We start from the raw sequence: 26,462 nt of genomic DNA, 5'->3' as shown, positions 1-26,462 counted from the left end.
TCCAAATGGTGTTTTCTGAGAGGAAACACCCTCCCTGAAAATCTATAGTTCACACTTTCTGCTATGTTACTCAGTGTCGTGCTAGGGGTAACCAGCAAGTTCCTAGGGCCAAAAGCCCTCATAGACTTATGTCAGGTGTCTATCAACCCATTGTCAAATGCAGCACTCTTCTTTTGAAGCAAAAATTGTAATAAAATTCCGAATATTAGAGCATGGAAAAGGGAAACGACTGCTCTGGCTAAAGAGGCACAGACAGGAACCCACTGTGGAGGGTGCTGTGGGTGCCCAATCCAGACCCTCCCTGTTGGGGCCCTTGCCCTGTCTCCCAGTGGCTTTGGCAGGCAGATCTCTCTTCCTTTAGAGAATCACCCTCAACTAATGGGAACTGTCCCCTTTGGGAGATTGTACTCCCCTCCGTCTTCCATTTCTAGAGCCAAAGACTAGCTGACACAAAGTTAAAAAAAAAGTCCTGCCATATTTCCTTAAGGGAGGGGCAACTCTGGTGCACTCTGTACCCCATGTGGGTCAGGCCAAGGTAAGACTTCACGTGAGACCACATTCTTGTTCAGCCCTCTCTCCTGCTGTATCCTATCTAGGGTTTTCTCCTGACAGCACACCTTCCATGAATTATATGCTTCTGAACCTCAGGCTCTGCTTTTTAGAGACCTCAACTAGAGGTGAGGAATAAGGGATGATAGAAAATCTGAACTCAATACCTTCCACAGCAACAGCAACCTGTATGTCAGAAGGAGGCTCCTTCAAGTCAGATGATATGATCTGATGGGTGACTGTTTTCTTCCCTCCCTCCCTTCCTTCTCTCTTTTCTTTCTTTCTTTCTTTCTTTCTTTCTTTCTTTCTTTCTTTCTTTCTTTCTTTCTTTCTTTCTTCCTTCCTTCCTTCCTTCCTTCCTTCCTTTCTTTCCTTCCTTCCTTCCTTTCTTTCTCTTTCTTTCTCTCTCTCTCTTTCTTTCCTTCCTTCCTTCCCTCCCTCTCTCTTTCTCTTTCCCTTTCTTTCTCTCTTTTCTTTCTTTCTTTCTTTCTTTCTTTCTTTCTTTCTTTCTCTTTCTTTCTTTCTTTCTCTCTCTCTCTCTCCTTCCTTCCTTCCTTCCTTCCTTCCCTCCCTCTCTCTTTCTCTTTCCCTCTCTTTCTTTCTTTCTCTCTTTCTTTCTTTTCTTTTCTTTCTTTCTTTCTTTTTCATTCATTCTTTCTTTCTTTCTTTTTTAACATACCTTCATAGATGGCAGTAAAATAGTCTTACTACAAAGCTCATAAACTGGCAGGTAACATTTTAGTCTGACCATCAGGGGATGAGGTCAAATTGCTGCTCTCTTCATGAGCTTCCTTCTGTTTCACAGCTGCTGCCCAGAGTCTGGGAACCAGATGCATGGGCTCAGAGAGCTAGATTCAGGCTCTTCGTTTAGCTGTCCAACCAGGCTATGGACAAACTTACCAGTGAAGGTCCAATTGAGAGCCAGGAAAGATCCTGCCATGGAGCTAGATGGCTTGGCATTTTGCTCTTGGCTCCTCAGACACAAGTTTTAAATATCTCCCATCATCAACACTATAATGTATTACAAATTGAGCTTAGGTTGTTTTTTTTTTTGTTTTTTTTGTTTTGCTGCCTGCCGCATGCAAAAGTCATCCTATCGGCAATCTATGAAATAAACTTTGCCAAAATAATCCTAACCACAAGAACGAACAAAGAAATAACATATGAAACAACTTATATTGCTTTTTCAGACAAGCTTATAAAATCCTTGAAATTCTAAGAGCACTTGGGTGATCCAAAGTGGATTGAAGTTATTCCTCCTGGAAGGAAGATTTTTCACAATGATTAAATATCTGCATGATTTGGAGGCTTCAGTAGTCTGAGTGGCGGTCTGACATGAGGCCTCTTGATTTTCCATCATGTTCTTTCTTGTATTCATGGGAAGAAGCATAAACTATATGCTTTATTTTTGTAAACTGGATTTTTCTTCTTTTGCTATTTTTTTTGTCTCATGCAACATATTCATGGAACATTTATTTTGATTATTTTCACTTACAGTACATATAACTGAATAGAAGAGATAGTGCCCAATATGGCAGCTTAAAAAGATCCACTCAGATATTGACAATAATGAAATCTTATATTTGAGAATTTATTTCTTCAATGTTAATTAGAAGGTCAGATCCATCGAAAATAATGACCAGTCAACTGATCAACACATTAAGCAACCAGCAAAAATGTATTAATTAAATAAGTGAGTACCAGCAACTTTAGCTTAATTGATTTGTCTTTTAAACAAGAGTTAAGAAATTTCAAATCTATCAGGAACTCAGTATCTGACAAAATGACTTATAGGAAACATAACCAAGAATCAGAAAATATAAACAAAAAGTCTGAACTACCAGATTAATCACTAAATAAAAAACAAAAACAAAACACAAAACACTAAAAGATAAAACCGTGTTTACTTTTCTGATAGTCCATTAGGCTCAGTGTCCATTTTGTTTTGAGGAACAAAAAACTCCAACTAGTTTGGTGATTTATTTTCCACTACAAACGCAAATTAGCAGAAGCAAATTAGAAGCCTTAGAGTAGACTAGAGAGAGGGATAGACTCTGTGTGGGAGGAGATAGTAAAATGTAAGAATCAGACACAAGAACTAGGAGAGAACAGCAGTATAGAGTCATTAGTGCGAGGAAAAAACTACCCTACGTAAAATAAGTTCAATAACTGGCATTCAGAAGAGTGATTCTGAGTAATTAGGAAAAGGAAATTATAAAAACGATAAAATTGCTTTGAAATTTACAAAGCATTTGCAACGCTGTTATTATATGGGAATGAAATTACATTTGTTATATCCTGCTTTTAAAAGCAGGGAAATGTGAGCCAGAAAGATTTACAAGCAAAATTATCAACAGGAAAAATGCTTGGAACATTTTCATGCCCCCCATTATTAGTATGGCTTGATTCTCCCAGATGACTCCTTTCCTGAGCATTCCAATGAAGCATCCCTGTACTTCTGTGAGATGGAAAGCACTAATTTCCCCTAAAATATGGAACTCTGGAAAAAAGTAGTGACTAACTTTGTATAGTAGTAATAATGTGTTATCAGAAAATTATCCCTAGCATTTTTCAACCATAAATCTGATGTAAAAGATTTATTGCATTTGTATCCTGTGATTTTTATTTTTTATAATATTATTTTTCCAAGAAACTTCATCTCAAATTTTTTAATGAAACTAGTAGAAAAATATTGTTCAATAAACAGAGATCCAATTTATAATTAATTTTTCATATGTATATCTAAGTCATGTATACTCTGCTTGATAAAACTTTGGTTCAATATCTGCTAAAACAAAATATAAAAAAAGAAATCAATATGAAAATCTCTAAGCTTGTTGAATTCCAGGGTGGGGCTCCCATTGTGTTTTTAGAATAAGATTAACTGGGGGAGGAGGAAATAAATTTCTATGATGAAAACTATGACCAGAGAGTTTTATCTATCGCAGAGGTAAATATTATGTACCAGAAAGACTCTAGGACTGAAGTAAATTATTCTAATCCAATGTCTTTCTACTTGACTCTCACCTTTTTTTTTTTTTAACTTTGTGGAGAGATGCTTATAGAAGCCAAAAATCAATGTGTTTTCTTGTTGGATGATTCTGGCCCTTGCTGCTATCTTCTTGCTACATGAGGAGATTTAAATGTAGATTACTGGGACTGACAGTCAGTCCTTATGACTGAAGGTTGACTGATAACCTACATGGACCAAGCAACATAGAAGAGAAGAGCTTCCATAAACAGTGAGACTAACACTTTTAATTCTTGATGACTTGGTTTGTACCTCATTCCATCCTGCTTCTTATCTTCTAACTGCTAACATTAGCCCCTTTTGCTCTGTTGGTTCTCACCCCACCATTGGAATTTTCCTTGTCTCCACATTTCTGGCTCGGATCTTAGAATCTCTGTTCATGTATTCTGGTCGTTCACTCTGACCAAGTAGTCTCTAGCCAGATAAGGGACCTCCTGATCCCAACTTCCACCTCTTGTGCAGGCTCTGTGAAGATGGCTCCCTGAGGAGGAAACAGACACTTCTACTTGTCATCGACATTCCTCTCATGTCTGCTCTTTTCTCTTTCTTCTCATTTGCTCTCTGTCATCTTTTAAAGACTGGACTACTCACCTCCCTGGCTTTAGGTGCTCCCCATGCCAATCCATCTTTCACTTCACTATTACAACATTAGTGACTTCTCTTATCCTCACCTTTCAAATCTAAATCCCTGTGCCCAGTTTCCAAGACCTTCATCTGACCTCTTCAACTTTCTTGTCTGTTTCTTCCCAGTATGCAATTCCAGTCGAGTCAGTTACATTGTTTCTATCTTTGCAAAGTTATCCATAAGATTAAGTTCACATCCAATCTTTTTGAAGGTTACTGTGACTGCTACCAACTTACATTTGCACAGGGCTTCTTGGATCATAAAATATTTTGATATATATATATATCTTTTGATTCTCCTATTAACCTTTTAAAAGTCATTCCTGAGTTATCTCTCTCCCTCACACCTCACAGTATACATTCATAGGAACTCTTGTTGATTTTATTTCTAAAATATAATGCAAATATATTCCTTTTTTTTTTTTGACAGAATTTTACTCCGTTGCCCAGGCCGGAGTGTAGTGGCACACAACCTCCGCCTCCCAGGTTCAAGCGATTCTCCTGCCTCAGCCTCCTGAGTAGCTGGGACTACAGGTGTGCACCACCGCACCCGGCTAATTTTTGTATTTTTAGTAGATACAGAGTTTTGCCATGTTGGCCAGGCTGGTCCCTAACTCCTGACTTCAGGTGATCCACATGCCTCAGCCTCCCAAAGTGCTGGGATTACAGGTGTGAGCCACTGTGCCGGGCCTATATCACTTCTTAAATTGTCCACTATGTGCTACCAGATTCTCCCTAATCTGGACTACCATAGCTTTCTAACTGGCCCCCTTACTTTTACTCTTGCTATGCTGTAGTCCCACTGCATACAGCAGCCACAGTAATCTTTGTAAAATGTGAGTAATGTACTGTCCAGATCCTCCTCGTCCCTGGCTTTCTCCAGTGGTTTTCTTTCAATCTTGGATAAAAATCTAAATTCCTTAGCACGGACAATGAAGTCCATAGGACAAAGCCAGCACTGTACACTAGAACCTTGTGCAATCATGAAAATGTTCTCTAATCTGTGGTGTTTAATACAGTAGCCCCTAGCCACATGTGCTTACCAAGTACTTGAAATATGGCTAGTGTTACTGAGAAACTGATTTTTAAATTTCAATTAATTTCAATATAAACTTAACTAGCCACATGTGGTTAATGGCTACCATATTGGACAATGAAGATCCAGCCACTGGACTCACCTCTCCGTAGGTGAGTTTAGGTGTCTGTACTCACCTCCTGTTATTTTTCCTGTTGTTTACTCAACAAGAAGCACCCAAGATTTGTAGCTGCTCTTCACAAATGCAAGCCTGTTCCACCTCTGGGGCTTTGCTCAGATCTCTCCCCCACCACCAGCTTCTTCTCTTCCCCTAGATCTTCACACAACTCATGCCCTTACTCCATTCTGGTTTCTGAAACAAAACTTACTTTTTCACAGAATCCTTTTCTGGTCACTGTCTTAGAGAGTTTGAGCTGTTGTAATAAGAATACCACAGACTGGGTGGCTTAAGCAATCAACATTTATTTCTCACAGCTCTGGAAGCTGGAAGTCTGAGATCAGGGTGCCAGTATGATCAATTTCCTGCTGAGGGCCTTCCTCCTGGTTCATGGATGGCTGCTTTCTGCTACACGCTCACATGAGGGAGAGCAGAGAGAAGAAGGAAGCTCTCTCTTGTCTGTTTTTATAAGGCCACCAATTGCATCATGAAGCTTTCACCCTCATAACCTAATTATCTCCCAAAGGCTGATGTCCAAACACTATCACACTGGAGATTAGAGTTTCAACATAATTTTGGAGGGCACACATATTCAGCCCATAGCAGTCAGTCTACGTAAAATAGCTTCCTATGCTACCCTATTCCACAAGTACTCTTCTATTTAGCTTTATCACTGCCTAAAATAATGTTATGCATTTTTTTTTTACCTTGTTTATCATCTGTGTTCTCTGCTTTCTCCAGAAGCACAGGTTCAGAGTAGGTGGAAAATGAGCTTTAGGTAGATTGAATTTTCTAGGTGATGCTGAACAAAGGGACACAGGAGCAAGGGAGTTGAGGGTGTTTGCAAAGAAGTAATTACAATGAAGGAAAAGTAGAATCTAAGAACCTAAAATGGGTGAGGAATAATGAAAGGAGGGTAAATTCACTGATTTAATGGATTTTATGCTCTGGTGTGGCTGAAATACTATTGGAATAGAAAGGCTAAAGAGAATTAGATGGTAGCCACAGAGTGGGAAGCTTGAAAGGGAGATTCTAGAGAGGGTGTAATGCTTGTTTGAATGAAGTCTTGGGAATGCTCATGGAAGTGGGTGGCTGATATGGAAGAGGGTGGAAGACAAGATCATAGGAGGAGAAAAGTTTAAGGACTCAGGAGGTCAGGGTATTTGGAAGAGTCATCTTCAGTGTGTGAAAAATCATAAAGGATTATGTACAACAGGAATAGTGCTGGAGTGAATTAGAGTAGGCCTGGCTCTAGCAGACGAGACCTCCCTGGGATTGGGAGGTGACTGCTGATAACAGCAGGAAATGGAAGAATCTGAGAGCATAGATTTTAAAGCTGTGAGTTTTAAGGGAAGAGAGACAATAAACTGGAGGCAGCAGTAAGGCTGCCTCCCTGGCCACCAGGCATGATGAAGGAAAAAACAACCATCACCTGAAAGCTCTGCAGGGGCCGGGCATGGGGCTCATGACTATAATTCCAGCACTTTGGGAAGCCGAGGTGAGAGAATTGCTTGAGCCTAGGAGTTCAAGACTAGGCTGGGCAACATAGGGAGACCTCATCTCTACTAAATAAATAAATAAGTAAGTAAATAAATAAATAAAAATTAGCTGGGCATGATTGTATGTGCCTGTAGTCCCAACTACTTGGGAGGCTGAAGTGGGAGGATTGCTTAAGCCTGGGAGGCTGAGGCTGCAGTGAGCCATGACTGTACCACTGCACTCCAGCCTAGGTGACACAGTAAGACCCTGTCTCAAAAAAAGAAAGAAAGGAAAGGACTAGATATTAGCATAAGAAGTGAAGGACTCATCAGAGAGGAAGTTGAGGATAAAGAAGATTTTGCTAAAAAGTGAATTCTAGAGAGTAGAGTGGAGGGTATTGACCTGTAGGGAGGTTGGACGATGGGCTGGATTAGCAGATGTACAGATATGTTCAGAGAGGAAACTATGAGAGGAAGGGGCCTTGCAGCCTTGTGCTTCTAGTGATTGACATCACTGGGAAAGTGGTGTGATGGGAATCTTTTCCAAGGTCTCCAAGTCACCTCGTTCTGATAAAACAGAGTGTTAGAGGGGAGGGGAGGGAATGTGGGATCTTATCAAGGCATACAGAACTCTGGTGCTGCTTTTCACTCCCCTGATATCAGTTTGGAAGGCAAGGGAGCAGTGGCATTCCTGGGAGCCTTGGGGTGTTCTGGGTCTTCCTTCTTTATTCCTTTCTTTGTGTCTGACCTCAGTCCTTCATTCTGTGGTCACAATTGCTTCCAGACCTGAGAAAAACATGCTGGCTGTAACTTCAGCTATGAGGGCCATTAGAAACAGGCAACAGGTATATGTTTCATTTTCAGACAAATGAAGCATGCTCTGGGAGCTGCAAGACATCTTGTCTTCTCTCTACCTGCTGCCAAACAGCCTCCTCCCTGCTTAGCCCGCCCCGCTCAGGATCATCAAGGGCTTCTGGTTTTCCGGATTGGTTGACACCATGGATGATGCTTCTCTATGGAGGAGCTCATCAGCAGAAGAGCACATAAGAAAAAACAAATTAACAACAAAAGAGAGCACAGAAGAAGAAACGGGGTGACAGCTGAATCAAGAATGATAAATTCCATTGAGGGTAGCTTGAATTTAAGATGTGGGCATCAACAGAGACTGTCCAAAGGGCAGCAGGATATATTGGTCTGGCGATCACTAGAGTGATGTCTGGGTTGGATACAGATTTAGGAGTTTTCAGCTGGTGGATGAAATGATAAGAAGTAAGATTTAGCCCAGAGAGATTATGAAGCATGAGAAGGGCTGCGGGTGAAAAACAGAATGCTGGGGAAGAACAATATTTGAAAGATGGGCAGAGGACAGATTGCCAGTGGGATCAAAGAGCAACTTCTATAGCAGTAAAAGGGGAACCAAGAAAGAGTGAGAGATTGAAAGAGGGAGCAAGGGATCCTTTCTTTTGGTAAGGTGGAGATGTGAGCACTCGTGCTTAATGCTTCTGATTTCAAATCCAGATCTAAGCAATCAGTGTTACACAGAAATAGAGAAGTATAAAAGAGGGTATGAACATGATGGAATTCATGGGAATCCTGCCAGAGAGAGGGAAGATGGGACGAGACTGAAGGAAGTTCCCGGGGCTGTCCTCCTATAACCCATCTGGAGATGTTATGAAGATTTAAGTAAAATGGATAATTTTCTGGTAAAATACAAGTTAACAAATCTGACTCAAGCCAATTTAGGAAAAAAGGAATAGAATTTAATAATGGAAAAAAATTTTCAAATTTTGTTTTAAGATAGGTGACAGTTTTAGATATTATTGGCATTTTTTTTTAAACAAAGAGAGTATTATTTGTGGGTTCCATAAAATGTTCCATACGTAAAAATACAAAAACAAAATAAAAACATTCATGGACATGTTTCCAATTCATTTTCTGAAACTTGGCATAGCCTTAAAAATAAAATCTGACCAAGAACACAAAAGTGACAGTTATCGAACAATCTCCCTTATGTATGTGGATGTAAAAATAATAAAGCATTGGCAATCAAAACCCAGGAGTTTATTAAAAGAAAATCCCCATGGCCAAGCAGGACTTGTTCCAGGACTGTAATAAGAGTTTAATATTAGGATATCTATTAATATAATCCATCAGATAAAGAGACCAAAGGACAAAAAGAAAAAAAAAAAAAGAAAAGAAAAATCACATGATTACTTCCATACTTGCCAAAAAGTCATCTGAAACAATTTCACATCTATTCCTGATGGAAATTCTTCATAAGCTAGGAACACGACCTATCTTTAAAATGAGAAAGACTGTCTTAGTTTAATTGTGAACATGAGTGGGATGTCTGGAATTTGTGTAGAAGGGGATCTTAAGGAATGACTTAGTTGGAAATGGATTTGTCTTTAAGTTGAATTTGCAGTGCACCACATGATTTTTCTCAGGCTGTATAAGTACTTTTGGTGGCTTCTAGAGTGGCTAGTGGTTTACAGGAGAGCTAAGGCCACCTGTCAGCACCAATACTGTACAATACTACATGTATAGTAAAACACTAGTGGCATTTAAAGTTAAGTCATGTGCCAGCCTGGTATCTCTCTAATATTTACCATACTTTTGGAAGTTCTCCAGCAATAAACCCCTGTCCCTATCCACTGCACTCCCTTTCCCCCGCAAATGAAAGAGAATTATAGTTACAGAGGCAAAATTATTATTTCACATATTATGATAATCTGAATTTACTTGCTATATGCCAGGCTCTGTGTTAAGCACTTTACATACACTAATTAACTTGAATGGCAATGCTGCAGAGGACATTATTATGCTCACTTTATGGAAAGCACAGTGAATCTCTGGGAAGTGAGGGACAGGAAAGCTTGTTAAGTGGCATCCCAAACTGGCACAATGGGATTTGAACATGGCTGTGTCTGTGCCCATGCTCTGAACTAGTAAGCAACATTGTATTTCTTTACTAATGGATAAGAAATGGAATATAAATGATTTTAGATTATAAAATTAATATAACAATGAATTTCTTATGTGCCAGCTATCACCAGTTAAAAAATATAAAAATGGTAATTCATAATAGTAAGTCAGAGTATGAAATACTGTGTGCTATGTTCTTAATGTTTGTGTTCCCCTGAAATTCATTTGTTGAAAATTAATCCACCAGTATGACGGTATTAAAAGGCGAGGCCTTTGGGAGGTGATTAGGACATGAGGGCAGAGCCTTCATGATTCGGATTAGTGCCCTTATAAAGAGGCCTCAGAGAACTACCTTGCCCCTTCCACCATGAGACAACACAGCTACAGGATTCCATCTATAAACCAGGAAACAGGCCCTCTGCCGATGCCTTGATCTTGGATTTTCCAGCTTCTGCAACTGTGACAGATACATTTCTGTTGTTTATAAACCCAGTTTATGACATTTTGTTTTAGCAGCCTGAATGGACCAAGACAGTTGGAAAATAGCTAACAAAGAATTTTGGCAGGAAATATTTGAAGACAATTTCAAGCATTTATGAGAGGCATAAAAGACAGGTGTTTCAATAACTGCAGATATACTATGTTTTTGGATAAGAAATCTCATAATTGTAAAGATTTCACTGAAATAATATTAGGAGTTTCATGAAATTACTTTCAAAATATTGTTTTTATAATTTGGTAGAAAACGAAAAGTTGAGTGCAGATAAATATAAAACTTCCAAGAGGGTACTTGTATTATTAATTATCAAACTCTATTATTAAGCTACAATAATTAAAGCATAATGGTCATGCAAGAGTACAGTACAATAATAAGTGCAAAAATAAAGTTACAAAACATTAGAATATGACAGATAACTCTAAAAGAGAATCTAATACATATTACCATTTATTACATAAAAAACGTAAAATTTCAAATCAGTGAAAAAAGAATAAATTATTCAACAAATGGTTTTAGAAATACTGATTCATCATTTGGGAAAAAATAGATTTCTTCATACTACATAATGATATAAATTCCAGATGGATGAAAATGATAAAAGCAAAAAGTACATATTGAGGATCTAGAGAAATGATACAGGTTATTTTATTTTTCTGTTCTCAGGGTTGGGAAGTCCTTTCTAAATATAATTGAAAAGAAGAAAACATAGCTAAATAAATTTGAGACATTTAAAACCATAAAAAAGGAAACTTCTACATTGAAAATGTAATAAAATTGAAAAAAGACAAATTTCAATCTGGGAAAATGTTAGCAATGTATCTGAAAGGTTGAATTTAATATTTATAAATAATTTTTTAAAACCAATAGGAAATGAAAAAACAGTATTAAAATGGACAAGGACATGAACAGATAATTCACATACGAAAAAAGACAAGTAATAAAAAGGCATGAAAAATAACCCTTTCGATGAATAAATGTAAGTAAAATGATAATAAAATTCAATACTTCTGCATCATTCAAATTTGCTGGTTAGAAAGCTATAATACTACAATCCAATAACAAAAACCAAACAATCTAATTTTAAAATGGACGAAGGCCTTGACTAGATATTTCTCCAAAGAAGACATACAAATGACCTATAAGCACATAAAAACATGATCTACATCACTAAACATGAGATACCATCTTGTACCCATCAGGATCAACAAAACCCAGAAAATAACAAGTGTTGGTGAGGATGCAGAGAAACTGGAATCCTTGTGCATTACTCGTCAGAATCCAAAACTGTGTGACCACTGTGGAAAATAGGATGGCAATTTCTCAAAAAATTAAACATAGAATCACCAGATGATCCAGCAATTGCACTTCTGGTTATATACCCATAAGAAATGAAAGAGGGGACTTCAACAAGTATTTGCACACCCACTTCATAGCAGCATTATTCAGAGTAGCTAAAAGGTAGAAACAGCCCAAGTATTCACTGATGCATTAATGGATAAACAAAATGTAGTATATATATACAATGGGATATTATTCAGCTTAAAAAAGAAGGGAATTCTGATACATGCCACAACATAGATGAGCTGTGAAGACATTATGCTAACTGAAATAATTCAATCACAAAAGGACAAATATTATATGATTTCTCTTATATGGTAAACCCGGAATAGTCAAATTCATATAGATAAAAAGCAAAATGGTAGTTGCCAGAGACTGGGGAAAGAAGGGGATGGGGAATTAGTAATTAATGTTGAATGGGTACAGAGTTACAGTTGGAGATGATAAAGATGTTCTGGAGATGAATGGTGGTTATGACTGCACAACAATGTGAATGTACTTAATGCCGTAGAACTGTACACTTAAAAATGGTTAAAATGGTAAACTTTACATTACGCATATTTTACCACAGTCAAGAAAAACCTAGGTTGGTTTTGATGTCTACGTGGAGTAGAATCTAAAAAAGAAGGAAAAAATGAACTAGAAACAAAATTCTTAGCAACTCAGGTTGATGATAAAGAAATCTTAGTTTAGTCTTAAGGTGGACAAAAATAAACAAGTAAATAAAATATTTATCTTGGAATTCTTATTCATGGATCTGTCCTCACATAGATTTGAGGCTTGAATTTAGACAACAAAAGTTGGTTTGGTAAACCCCAAACTGAAAAAGTAACAAAATTTGGTTCCTCTCAATGATGTCCTAGGGGACTTGACAAAAGCAAATACTCTGGAGTGAGAACATGCCCATTCTCTCCACATGGATTTATAGATTCAATGCAGTTCCATTCAGAATCCCTGCAGGTGTTTTTGTGCAAATTGATCAGGTGATTCCAAAGTGCACGTGGAAATGCAAGGAGTCAAAAATAACTCAAATCTGTTTTGAAAAAGAAGAGCAAAGCTCCAGGGCTTACGCTACCAGATATCAAGACCTTTTAAATAAAATCATTACATTTAAGACAGTGCTGTACTGGTAGAAGGTTAGACAAAGAGGCCAATGGGCAGAATAGAAACTTCCACATATACAGTCAAATTATTTATGGATAGCAAAAGTGGCATAGTCAAAATGAATCTTGACCCTTACCTCACACCATACCAAAAAAGCAATTCCAAATGAATTGTAAATCCACCTGTGAAAGGCAAATAATAACAATTCTAGAAAATAATAACAGAATATCTAAATGACTTTGGAATAGGCAAAGATTTCATAAGCAGTACACAAAAAGCACAATCATAGAAGAGAAAATGTAAGAATTAGACTACATTAAATTAGGAATTTCAGTGAAGAAGAAAAAAGGTAAGCCTTTTTTTTTCAGTGTAGAAGAGAATATCTGCAATACATTTTTTCTCTCAACGTTCTCATATCCAGAATATGAGAAGAACCCCTACAAATTAATAAGAAGCAAATAACCCAATAGAAAAATGGGCAAAAGACTTGAACAACTACACAAGAAGACATCAAATGCCATAAACATGTAAAAACTGCTAAGCTCATTAGTCATTGGGGAAATACAAGTTAAAACCACATTGCAATACCATTAATTGCTTATTAGATGGCCAAAATGAGAAAGACAATATGAGACGATGGTAGCACAAAGAGTGGATTGAAGTCTTATACATTGCTGGCAGAAATATGAAGTGGTACAGCCATTTTGAAAAGTATGTTAAAGCTGAACATGTGTATACCCTATAAGCCAGAAATGCCACTTCTAGGTATATACCCAATAGAAGAGCTTCATATGTGCCACAAAGAATATATATAAGGAATGTTCATAGCAGTATGGCTTATAGCAGCCCCAAACAAGAAACAATCCAAATGTCCATCATCAGTAGAGTAGGTAAATAAATTGTGTTCCATTCATACAATGGAATGTTATATGGTAATAAAAATGAAAACTATTGCTACCTACAATGGCACAGATAATTTCAACATAATGTTGAGTGAAAGAAGTCAGGCATAAAATATTGTATGATTCAATTTATCAAAAGTTCAGAAATGAGCAAATAATTTATGTTGTTAGAGTGAGGATACTATTTACCTTTAGGAGGTTAGTGATTAGAAAGGGGTATGAGAGAGATTCTGGGGTGTCAGTAATATTCTTTTTGTGATTTATGAGGTGGTCACACAAAGGTCAAGAGTTTATCTTTTTGAAAATTCATCAAGCTATAAACTTTTAATGTGTGCAGTTTTGGGGATGATGTTGTACTTTGATGAAAAGTTTACTAAAAAAAAAGACTATAATACAACTTTTTCTGAGGTCACTGTGGTTATGAGAATAAAATACCTTAGAAGTGTTTATACTCAGACCTAGTTAATTCTATTTGTCATGAAACTGATTAGAAACATATACAAATATTTATGCATTGGAATGTATATTTTAATATTTTTTAAATGTATGAAATCTGGGAAAGAACATAAATATGAAATCAGAAGGGACTGCTGAAATTGATGTGGTAGAACAATGAAATGGAATATTAGGCTATCTTCAATATTTGTGTGGTTGGTTACTTAAGAGTATAGGAAGACTACGTATAACATTAGGTGGAAGAAAAAGCAAAACTTGGGTTTATGTATACACTATTCTAATTCTGTTTTCAGTGGGCATCTGTATAGAAAATACTGATGCTTGAGATCTCTCTCAGAGATTTCAACTTAGTGGTTCTAGCCTATGGCCTGGGTTCCCTTGGTGATTTCAATGCAAAGCCAAGGTTTCGTTTTCTTTCATCTTCTTCCCTGAATAGAAGTTAAATTCCTTATTAATAACAGCTTCACAAATATGTATGAGATATGCTGGGCACAAAGTAGGCACTCAATAAATAATTGCTGATAGATGGACACAGAAATCTTTCTGGGAGATTCAGGGCATGTCTTCATGGTTAGAGATTTCTTTTTCATAGGTTGGATTGTGGTCCAGGTTCAGAAATAATCCTCCAGGAATGAGGGTCACTTTGGTCCGTGGCTCCACTAGGGCACTGGGTGGCTTATAGCACCATTTCAAAATCTAAATCACATGCTGGTGAGTCTATGTCTTATCTTCTTGGGGATGCAAAATAGCTGAAGTGAAGTCTCATTGTAATCAATTAGCATAACTAAAAGCCCAAAGAGGTAAACTCAGTTACATTATGGTAATGTCAGTTGTGGTTATTGAAATTATTCCAATGATGACATTTGGGGTTGGCTGGTGGTAGCAGTCATCTGATTTGAAACAAATAGAGAAAATAAATAATGGTTTATGTTTGTGTATGCTTATAACAAACATATTAGGTGTTTTACATATTCTTAGGCCTTACAAAAAGCACACCAATTGGGTAGTAGCAGCCCCATCAGCATCCCCATGAGAAAGCTGAGGCTTTGAGGTATTAGGCATGTTCACAGAGGTGTGTCAATCTCACCTTTGATATTGATGATATTGAGGTGTGATTCCTCAATATCATCAAAATGTGACCTTGTGTCATATAAGTGATGACAAAGAGATTTATAGCAAACCTTCACATTAGACACTAGCAAGCTTTCTATGTTGTCACTAAGTCAGTAGGAGAAAAGATATTCATTGAAATAAGGGATAATGGGACACGAAATTTTTGTTTATAGTCAATGGTCTCTGTCAAGCCCTTAAAAAATAAATTAGGCTGTCATCTTTCTGAAACAGTTAGTGGGAAGATAGAAGGGTATGATACATCAGTGGCTTTCAAACTTATTCAACTCAACTAATTTCATAAAGAAGAAAACCCACAATTACATTAAACTATATTATGACTTGTGCTTACAGAAATTTGCTCTGAGGAAACTGTACTGGGATACCAAAGTCCAAGACGGGGTTTGTAGGTAAGGGTATTGCCAGTAACTATCTGTGTGATCTCAAGCAAGTCACTGCCCCTTTTTGGGCCTCAATTTCCTCAAGAGAAAAAGGACATTAAGATAACCTTTGAAGCTATAGACCCTTTGTGAACCTGAGATAAGCTATAAATTCTTTCCCTAGATGATGCACATATGCATGTACATGGACAACTTTGAATGCTGGTTCGGGTTGTTCACAGATTTTCCAAAGACTATTTGTGGGCTTCTAAAGAATATAGTGGCCCTTAGCTTAAAACACCTGAAATATGTGCTAATTGGGATTATAGTCATGTTTATGAAAATAACCCTTATCCTTGAGAGATGTAACCTGATAGCATATTTACGGGTGAAGTTATTTCATGTCTGGAATTTGCTTTAAAATGATCCAGTATGTGTAGGGTGGTGGTGGTGGTGGTAATACATAAAACAATACTGTCCATGAATTAATTGTGAAGCCACATGATTAGGTCCATGACAGTTCTTTATACTGTTTTCTCTACTTTTGTGTATATTAAAATTTTCCATAATAAAATAAATTTTCACAATGAAAATGATCTAACCTTTCTTGGCTTCCACTTCCCCATCCATAAAATAGAAATATTAACAGAATCTTCTATTGTGAAGATTAAGGTTGTATCTGACTTACAGTGAACATTCAGTAGATGCTCACTATTGTTCTCTCTCAACTATGTAAATATATAAACAGATTTAAAAAGACATGAGATATAGATCAAAGTATTATTAGTAGATGCTTCTGGATGGTAAACCAAGAGCTAATTTATTTTTCTTTTCATCATTTATGTCTGGACTGTTCAAATATCTACAAAGAGTATTTGTTACTCTTATAATAAGACAAAAAAAACCTAAGTCTTTAAAAAAAGTAATTTTAAGTCTTCCTTGAGAGAGTTTAATGCCAAGGGGGCCTGAACCATGTTTGTCCCACAAGATATTTTACAAACAAGACCACTTCATGGAAGAGTAAGATGGAATGCTTATTACTGTCTTGTTCACATTTTCCTCACCAAGCTCTCATGCTCAGGGTCAAAGATCCTTGTAAACGCCAGTAAGCTTTAACATGTGGCCTTCCTAGAATAGAATGAATTGAGCCTTCCTCTCCTCCAGTGTCATGCCATCCTACTCCCTTACCTTACCACACGTTCCTCCCTACTAGCAGTTTAGCCTTTTTTAAGGGGCATGGATCACTTTGAGAATATCATGAATGCTATGCCAAGAAAAATTCACATGTAGGCGTACAATATTGCATTCAATTTCCTAGGGTTCATGGGCTGCCATAGTTCATCTCCACTAATTAAGCTTACTGAGGCCATGACATCAAATTTAGGAATGTAGAAACACACATCCGGTGTATAGACCACTTTGAGAAAAACTAATTTGTACAAAACCATAAGCCAGATAAATTGGTGGATAATTATGGGCATTACATATGTGGTTTTTGCTCTGCCAAATAATTTCCATTAGGACATCTATAAATAGCAAATCCATATAATGCATTTGAACCATGCCACTGTTTGCCCAAATGCTAAGCCCTTTCCAGAACACGCCTACTGCAGAGCAACAGGTCAATTCAAAAAGTTCAATACTAGTTTTACTCTTGAGTTCAGCTACATTCATTTATAGAATTCTAGCTTTCCTCTAAAATGGCCACTAACCTATATCACTCTGGGGACTGATGTTCAATGGGAGGCAATGATACCCAGAAACTTTTTGACTGAGGAGAGGTAGTGCATGTGTATGGGTTATCAGATTGCTTTGGAGTGGATCATTTGAGATGAGATAGATTCCATCTCTTTATCTCAGGAAGGAAAAGGATAAACATGATTGAGTCCTTACAGTATACCAGGTGGACATTAGGGCCTCTCATGTACTCCTCACAATGTCTCTGGAAGTTGGGGCTTTTTCCCTCATTTCCAACCGAGTTTTAGAAAAGTTGACACACATACCCCAGGTCTGGCAGCCAGTAAGTAACAGGAAAAAAATAAAAATAAATAAGATGTAAAGCTTTCGGGCTTAGATTACCATCATTGATGGTTAACTTCAGGGGGCTGGGAAATGTACAGTGCCCAGTATCACACCAAATCCCCAGAGCCACTCAGGCTGTGATTTTCATCCTCCTGATCATATCAATGGCTTCCAGGGATGCATGTGAAGAGAGACAGGATCGCAGTCTTCCTTGCCCCATCTGGCCTGTCCCTATCCTACAAACTGGCAACCCCTTTCCTTTGCTGGTATACACGGACTGCCTCACATTCCCCAAATGCCTGGGGATCGCACAATGAAATCAGAATAAAGAGCCAGGAGCTCTACACTTAAAAGAATCCACATAACTACAAACTCCATCTTAGGATTTCCACCACCAGCTGAGTTGCCATTTGGCATTGCACTGCTAGCAGCCACATTTTACTCTATCCTCTTCCAAGATTTTCAAACATGTGCCTGGCACCCACGGGAGTTTCAGAGGAAGTGTAACAGTGACAGGAGAACTGCTGCGGGCTTGGTTTTGTGTATACGTGTTAGTGTAACTTTCATAAAAGCAAGTATAGGTTCTTAGAGTATTAACTTTCACAAGAGGAACATCAACTTTCAGACAAACGCAGGCAAACCCTTTCTTTTTCTTTTTTAGTGAGTAGTATCTGAAGGTAGGGGTGATCCCTGTTAAGCAAAAGGTCTCTGAGACCCTTGGGATACATACATGCTTTTCTGGCCCAGTACTCAAGCTTTTCTGGAAGAGTATCCCTCGGCTGTCTCCATCCCTCAGCCTTCAGAAGCCACCTAATACCTACCTACACGTGCTTTGGACACAAGCAGGTTCAAAGTACAAAAAAAACCAAGCTACCACCCCACAAGAAATCGATCTCTGAACCCGGAGCCACCATGAATTGCGTGTGTGAATGTGTGGGCGGGAAGGCTGGGTCCACAGGGACGTGGTCCAGCATCGTGAGCAGCGGGTCCTACCGGACGTTCAAGTCTCAGCGGGTCCTACCGGACGTTCAAGTCCTACAGCCCTGGGCTAACTAGCAAGTCTCAGACCCCCACGCCCGTGCTAGATAGGAGGAGAGACAAAGCTGGACCGACAGGAGAGGAGAGTGAGTTTGTGTTCTCTTGGGGGCAAGCGTGCTCGGTACCTTGGATTCCTGGCTGCTGGTGGATGCAGGAGAGGGCGGTTGCTCGGCGCCCACCGCCTCCTTGGGCAGCCCGTCCACGCCGTCCTCGCGGGGGCTGCTCGGAGGGATCATCGTGGCCGCGCGGGAACGGTGTTGGGCTCCCGGAGGAACAGCGAGGCTTCTGTCCTCCTGCGCGCCCTGCCCGCCGCGCGCCAGGCTGCTCAGCTCCGGGTCCTGGGGACTCCCATCCTCGCCGAGGCGCCGACGTGCCCTCCTCCAGCCTCGCTCCCTGTCCCTCCCCGCCCTGCCCACCTCCCCGGCACTTCCGCGGGCGTGGAGGAGAGTGCGCCCTGCCCCGCCCCGCCGCGCCCGCGGCCACCTCGCCGGCGACCTCACAGTCGTGACTGCCACTCGGCAGCGGGCGAGCGGGCTTCTGCTCGCCCGCAGGAGGAGGAAGGAGGCGGGGAGGCAGCTCCAGGGCGGGGCTGCGCGGCCAGCGCCTGGAGTAGTGAGGGCAGGCAGGGGGCAGCGCCCTGGAAAGGGCTGGGGGAAGGCTGGGCGCACGCCGGCACTGGGTGGGGGTGATTCTTCAGAGAGGATGCTGAAAATTCAGACCCAAACCCCAAAGAATAGAAAATCTGTGAATGATATAGCCAGAAAGGGCCACTTGCAACAACTCCCTCATTCCTCACCCCAACGAATAGTGACTGAGACAGTGACTTAGCTAAGCTATTTATAGGGTTCAGTGACAGAGAGCAGGGGTCTGAGTGGGGGTCCCCTGACTCACGGGCACTGCGTTTTCTCCATTCAGCTTTGATCTAAAGCAGAGAGATAATGCAGTGTGTATATGGACACCTGTTCCTCGTTTGTTGTGCACTTATTGTACTAAACCCTTTCTTTTTACCTTATTTAATCCTCCCAGCTACTCTATGCGTCTAGGGATTATCACTTCCATTTTATAGATGAGGAAGTTGAGGCTGTAGGAAGACTGAGTAATTTGCTTTAAGTCACTAAACTATAATTGGTGAAACTGGAATTCGAACACATTTGGGCTTCAAAATCCATGCATTTCCGACTGTGGAGCCTCAAATCTAGGCCAGGTCTTGGCTGAAGAGCAATTGGATGTTGCAGTATAGCAAGAGTTGAGGACTGTTCACAGAGGGGCAAACCAGCCTGCCTTACTAAATCTTTTGGAAACATAGGAATAGCCCCACTGAATAAAGATACAGAGGGTCCAGTTTCTTTTGAAGACAACCTCAGTGTGCAGGGAAAAGAAATACACCTAGATATTTAAAAGCCTCTTTTCCCCCATTAATACAAAATACCCTCAATTTTTTAAAAGAAAATTGCAAACTTCTGTTCAGATTTTTAAAATTAGCTGTAGATGTTTGCAAGAACAGCTTCATGGATGTGCAACCTGTGCAGTCACACAGGGCCCCGTGCTGATGCTGCCATCTTGAAATTCGGTAAAAATATTTAACAAGAGATCACATTTTCATTTTGTACTTGACCCTGCAAATTATGTGTTTGGTCCTGCATCCATGCCCTAGCTCATGTCTTTTAGAATAAACTTACTCTTACTCTTTCCATCCCAGATGTCAATTGAAAGCTACTGTTCTAAGTGTCAGCCTCTTACTCAGCATTTAGCTTTCGAAATGCTCTAAATTTTCTGGTGACCCTCAGTACGAGGCCAGATTGGCTAGCCCAAATGGCTTCAGCTTTTTCCTTCTCACAACACAATGCCTGAGTGTTCGATAGAGACAGAATTCTAGTAGCCAAAGTCACAAACACAATGACAGGAGCAGCCATATCAACACATTTTTATCAAGCATCTATTCTGTATCAGAATTGTGCCAGAAACTAATGATACAGCAGAGAGAAAACACAGATTAAGTCTGTTTTCCTGGAATTTAAGTCTAGTGGGAGAGACAGCGATTAATTAAATCACACACACATTTAAAAAAAAACTATGATAAGGGAAAGTACAAGACTTTGATGAGTGTGTACAAATGAAGCCTGAGCTAGCATGGGGCCAGACGAGGGTTTTCTTAGGAAACAAAACTCCCAGGGTCTACTGGCAATTCCAGTCTTGGTGAGCAAGCATGTCATGGCTTAGAACAATAAATTTTTCATCCTTTTTTTCTTTTGGATTTTCTTTTTTTAAGAATTGAAGATGTCATCCTTACTTTTAGTAAGTGCTTAGCTCAAGTTAGCAACAGTATTAGCCAATAGTATATGTTTAAATGTTGTCCGTTGAAGGAAATTTAGAGAAGCTAGTACCTCCTTCCTTTCCACCCCACCCTGATCCAGCAACAGAAATCCTTAGTCTGATAAATAATACCTACCATAGGAATTAGCCATGGTGTCCCAAACTAAATCACGCCTTTGTTTATGTGTTTGTTTCACATTATTTTCCATCCGATCTTTTGTTATCTAGCTAACTTATCTTATTCTTCAAATCACATATCCAAGTATTTACTACTCTTGACATCTCCTTCCTTGACCCATTTATCTGATTTAGATTCCCAAATCAATGCCATGTTCCCATGACTTCCTTTCCTAAGTAATCAATGACAAGGTTGCCTGCTCTTCTGTTGGGGTATGATCTCCCCTAGGGCAGGGGCAATGCCATGTTCATCTTGTTTCTCTAGCTCCTGGTATAATGCTTGTTAACAAGGTGGTGAAAAGAGGCTACCCTTGTAGCCCCTGAGCTCTAGAAATGGTCTAGGCATTAATTATTGCATGTGTCCTCCACAAACTGAATGGAAAAAGACTCTGAATGCTTCTGTAAAACAATGGGATTTGTCAGTGCTTTGAGTCAGTAGATGGTAGACCAGCAAAGTGATCCTCAGAGTACCCCTCATGAAGCATTGATATCCCTGAGCAGAAGTGTAGATTTTCATGGCTATGTGTGAGATACCCCATCTGACACCCAGGAATGCTTAGGTGAGACCTCACAGAAGACTGGAAATTCTGCCTTAGAAGCTTTATGACATTTTAGCTATGGTTGTCAAGATTTCTCATTTCTACTGCAGTCTGGTAAAGCCTGAGGAAAAAAGGTTGTGAATAATTATTCTAAGTCTCAAGTCTGTAGCTTTGTGATTTTTGTAGATTCCCTTCATGGTCTATTTCACTCTGGTTTCTGGGTAAATATCAAGCCAGCAGAAGTGTGAGGTGTACAGAAATTTATCTGCACAAACTCGAACTGGAAGCTCCCACTTCTGGTTCATTTACTTGTTCATTAATTTGTAAAGAGGGCAAAGGCCTCCTCCTGATTGCATCCAAGGGCCTTTCACAGTAAACACCGTTAAGCAGAAGACTGTGTAATGCTGCTAACCTTCTCTCATTTCTTTGTTCTGAGTTTGTATAAAGAGACTGGATTTCATCCTATGGACCTTGGCTTCTTATAGAGCCATTTGGTAAAAAGATACTAGTAAGACTTCTTAAATAGAACAGACATACTTATGAAGGGTACAGAAAAGAACAACAAGAAAAAAGAAGAGGGAAGATAAGATGGAGAACTGTTGAGGATAAAGGAGAGGATCTCAAGGAAGGGATGGCTCTCCATGCGTGATGCATCAGAGTCATGATGGATACACAATATAACAGAGTATACGAGAAAGGCATAGGTTGCTGATAACAATAATAGCTAACATGTATTGGGTTTCTAATACATCATAGACATTGTATATTTGTTCTTTCATTTAATCCCTATGAAACCTTAGCAAGATAAAGAAAATTATCCTAGGTTCTACAGTTTAGGAAAGACTCAGTTATATCCTGCTCCTGGGCCAAGTTTTGGCCACTCTGGTTTGCTGCCACCTAGGCAACAGCAGAACCTGGATGTCCTGAAAAGGCAGCAGGCCTTAAAGATTAGGAGCAACGCAAATTGAGAGCCAGAGGCATAATAGAAGGCACAGGGCAAGTTCCCAAATAATGAAGAGTTGCCCATTTCATTCTTTTGTCTTAAAAGTAAATAATGAGCATATCTACACTTTGGAGATGATAGCCAAGAAGTCTAGACAAATGTAAGCAAGAGGCATCCACTTTTTTTTATTTTTTATTTTAGTTTGAGATGGAGTCTTGCTCTGTCACCTAGGCTGGAGTGCAGTGGTGCGATCTCGGCTCACTGCAACCTCTCCCTCCCAGGTTCAAGTGATTCTCCTACCTCAGCCTCCTGAGTAGCTGGGACTACAGGCATGTGCCACCAAGCCCAGCTAATTTTTGTATTTTTAGTAGAGATGGAGTTTCACCATGTTGGCCAGGATGGTTTCCATCTCTTGACCTCGTGATCCGCCTGCCTGGGCCTCCCAAAGTACTGGGATTACAGGTGTGAGCCACTGGGCCCAGCTGGCATCCACTATTAGCATCACTTGTCACCCTCTAGATCCAGCCTAATGGATCTGCCTTCAAGCTTAGAGAAACCAAATGCTTTGCCCAAAGTCTAACCACTGACACTACCACAACCACCACCACCTCTTACTTTGAACAGCTGCTAATGCTAGGCTTCATTATGGTCTCATAGCAATTCATGATTGGTCTCTTCTCAGAATCAAAGCTAATAATTTAATTGGGAGACTCATTTTTGTGAGGGCAAATCAGATACAGCTTAAGCATCCTTAACTTGTTTTTCTAAGCACCAATTAGTAATAATAACAACAATAATAGTTGATCACATTGTAAAGCACTGTTTGTGTGCATTCGAGTTATGTCCACTGGAGGTTCCCAGAAAAAGGTAAGGTAACAAGGCCCAATCCTCATATAGCTGTTTACCTTATGGGTTAAGACTTATCCCTTTTCTCTAAAATGTATGGCTACTTCTAACTGGTTATAGCCTCTGTGAGAAAGAGGATGGCTTGAATCTTTATTCTATATTTAGTGGAAAAGGCCAGGAACCTAAAATCCAAACATCCCAGCTCTTCCACTTAAAAGCAGTGCGATCTTAGACAATTGATTTAATCTCTCTCAGCTTCAATTTCCTTAAGTCAAAAATGGGATAATAGTCCCTAGTTCGTAGAGTTTCTGTAAGAATGAATGCCTAATCAAAATAGGATCTGATATTACTATTATCATCGTCATCAATACCATCCATATGATTTTGGGCAAATGTATTTGATTTGAGTTGGATTTACTATTTATTATGGGCAAATACATATACAATGTCAAAATTAGATGTATTCTACATTGCTAAAACTGGTAATAGATTTTGTTTAGAATTTAGAAGCAGCAAATATCTAAAATTTCTTGGAAATGCATATAAAGTAAATTCATCCTATATATTTTGGTCCTTTGACCAGTAATTAACATTTAGCTTTATATTTTCTTATTCTATGAGTTTAGGGTAATAGTTTAAGAGGTGTATGATCCAGCCAACCCTGGTCTTATTGCTCCTCAAAAATGCCTGGTCTCTCACCAAGTTTTAGTGCTTGAGTTCTCAGTATCTGAGGGATCGCCACTATTCCCTATGACCAGCTCTTCTCATGTTTTGGACCTCAGTGCCCACCATCTGAAAGCATTGTTTCTTTCTTTCCTTATTTGATGTCATCTAGAATGTAAGCTTCATGAGGTCAAAGGCCTCATCTTTCCTCTTCACCCTATATCCCTGATGCTTAGGTGCTCATATAATAAGTGAATATTTGTTAAATTAATGAATTGATGAATGACAAAATGTCAGTGTTGTAGAGGAGCTTGTAGATCTAATAAAAAACTATTTTGGAGATGGGAAAATCAAAACATAAATAGATTAAGTACTTGCCCAAAGTCAATTAATATGTGACACAATGAACTAATGTCAGTTTACTTGCTCACCAATCCCATTGGTCATTGTTTTATTCAGCTTTGAAATATTTGACCAAACTACTAGCTGCACAGCTTTCTTTTCCAAGTTTTTGAATTAATTTTGATATTATGCATAGTATCTCTAAATATTCTTTTGCAAATAGCTTTACCATTAGTCAAGCAGTATTCAAGAATACTGAAGAAATTTAAAATCTTCTAAAATTCCACCACCTATTGGTAAAAACTATTAGCATTTTGGTAAACTTCCTTCTAGACGTGCATGCATATATGGGTACATTTTACATTTGTATTTATTCGTATTTACATAAAATGATCTCAGGACATCAAACATTTTTGTAACATCCTTTCCCTTTAGTAATATATCATAGAGATAGTTCTGTGTCAAAAAATATAAGTATATATCATCCTTTTCTAATGACTCTGTGTTTTCCCCTGAATAGATGCACAGTAATTTATTTATGAGGGATCATTTATGCTTTTTTCCAGGAGCTGTTAGAGAGCAATTAGAAACTCATTGTCTCTTTCTAAATAGCAACCTGGCAAGGTAAGTACTATTAGACCCATTTTCTAGATGAGGTAATCAGAAGCCTGAGAGGGTTTATGACTTCCCTAATGGGATATGGTAAATGCAGAGTGGGGAGTCTAGCCCGCATCTTCAGACTCTAAACCTCAGGCTTCTCACAGTACCTAAGCAAACAGTAAAACTCAGTGTGATCACTGTTGTGCAGGAGGTCTGCACAACATGATTTGAGAGCATGTGCAGGGAAAGGATAAGGTTCACCAAATGGAAAGGATGCTGGAGAAGGTTCCAGTGGAATTTGAAGGGTGACTATGATTTTTCTGGAAGGATAAGGGGAAGCAAAGAACCTTGAGCGAAATGCATGGTGTCAGTAAAAACATGGAGGTGTGCATGTGCAGGCTTTGTTCAGTTTTGGTTCCACAGTTTTATTTTTTTTTCCTTTGGGAGTAACATTTACTGATCATATGGGCAATGCTTGAAAAAAGGGAAAGATTAGAGCCAGAAAAATGCTTTGAATAATAGTTTTAAGTACTTTTACAAATGGCCCTTGAGGAAACTTGGATCTCAGTCAGCCTGGGAGGAATGCTACTGTTTTAACTAGTAATAGAGGGAGGGGGAAAAAAAGCATCATAGGGATTGCTGGAGGGTTAAATGGGTCACAGAGTAAAAAGGAGCCAAAATTCAGAGCTCTGAGAGACACACATAGAATCTCCATTCCGGGAAGCCAGACACAGAGAACTCTGGTTCTCTTTGACACAGAAACCCGTTCTGTATATGGGGCCCTAAAATTTAAACACACATATAGCTTGCACATTTACAACCTCTAAAGGATTATGAATATCCCACTTAATCATTATGTATCTTAAATGAAGTTCCTAAAAGTGAGCAGTAGAATTGCCTTTCAAAACAAAGAACAGGAATTCCAGCAAAAATGGATAATAGTTGATGCTCTTTATACATAATGCTTTGTACTTACTTTGAAATATGTTCCAAAAGTTTGTAGAGCCATGCTGGCAGCAAATGAATCTCAAAAATTCTTTCTACTATATTTTTCAGGATGGGGGTTATATGACTGCTTTGTCTTTCTGCCTCCTGTAACCCTCTATGTTTCTCCAGTTGCTCCCTTGGCAGCCATGAACCATCCATCAGGCACTTGACAAATGGCCTGGAAAAGATGACTCAAGCTTTAAGCCTTAAATACCAAGTTTCTTCCCTCCATAGCTGAGGCAAACTTACCCATAAAGCCCAGACTTAAGAAACATACCTATGTTTAATCTACCTTTGTTATTGCAGAACTGGCCAAAAAAAATTGGAGATTTTTGTCTCTTCAAACAATAATAATAGTTAACAATAGTTCATAATGATAGCTTATCAGATAGAGGGTACAGTG

General features: G+C 39.0%; 1 protein-coding gene across 4 annotated transcripts in view; it reads right to left on the bottom strand.

Moving 5' to 3' along the window:
• The window catches only part of STAC (SH3 and cysteine rich domain), a 169,766-nt gene extending 150,594 nt beyond the window's left edge, over positions 1-19,172 (bottom strand). For 2 of the 4 annotated variants that reach the window (XM_024355367.3, XM_009445148.5), the window contains exon 1: positions 18,775-19,052. In XM_024355367.3, coding sequence (XP_024211135.2) covers positions 18,775-18,885 — 111 coding nt within the window. In that variant the 5' untranslated portion in view covers positions 18,886-19,052. Of the gene's footprint in view, positions 1-18,774 lie in introns of all 4 variants that reach the window. The other 2 variants (XM_516358.5, XM_016940654.4) reach the window with 2 other exon arrangements.
• Positions 19,173-26,462: the final 7,290 nt, after the last annotated feature.

The sequence above is a fragment of the Pan troglodytes genome, chromosome 2, assembly GCF_028858775.2.
Source record: "Pan troglodytes isolate AG18354 chromosome 2, NHGRI_mPanTro3-v2.0_pri, whole genome shotgun sequence".
NCBI classification, from domain to species: Eukaryota; Metazoa; Chordata; class Mammalia; order Primates; family Hominidae; genus Pan; species Pan troglodytes.
This window is presented reverse-complemented; position numbering and strand designations above follow the sequence as displayed.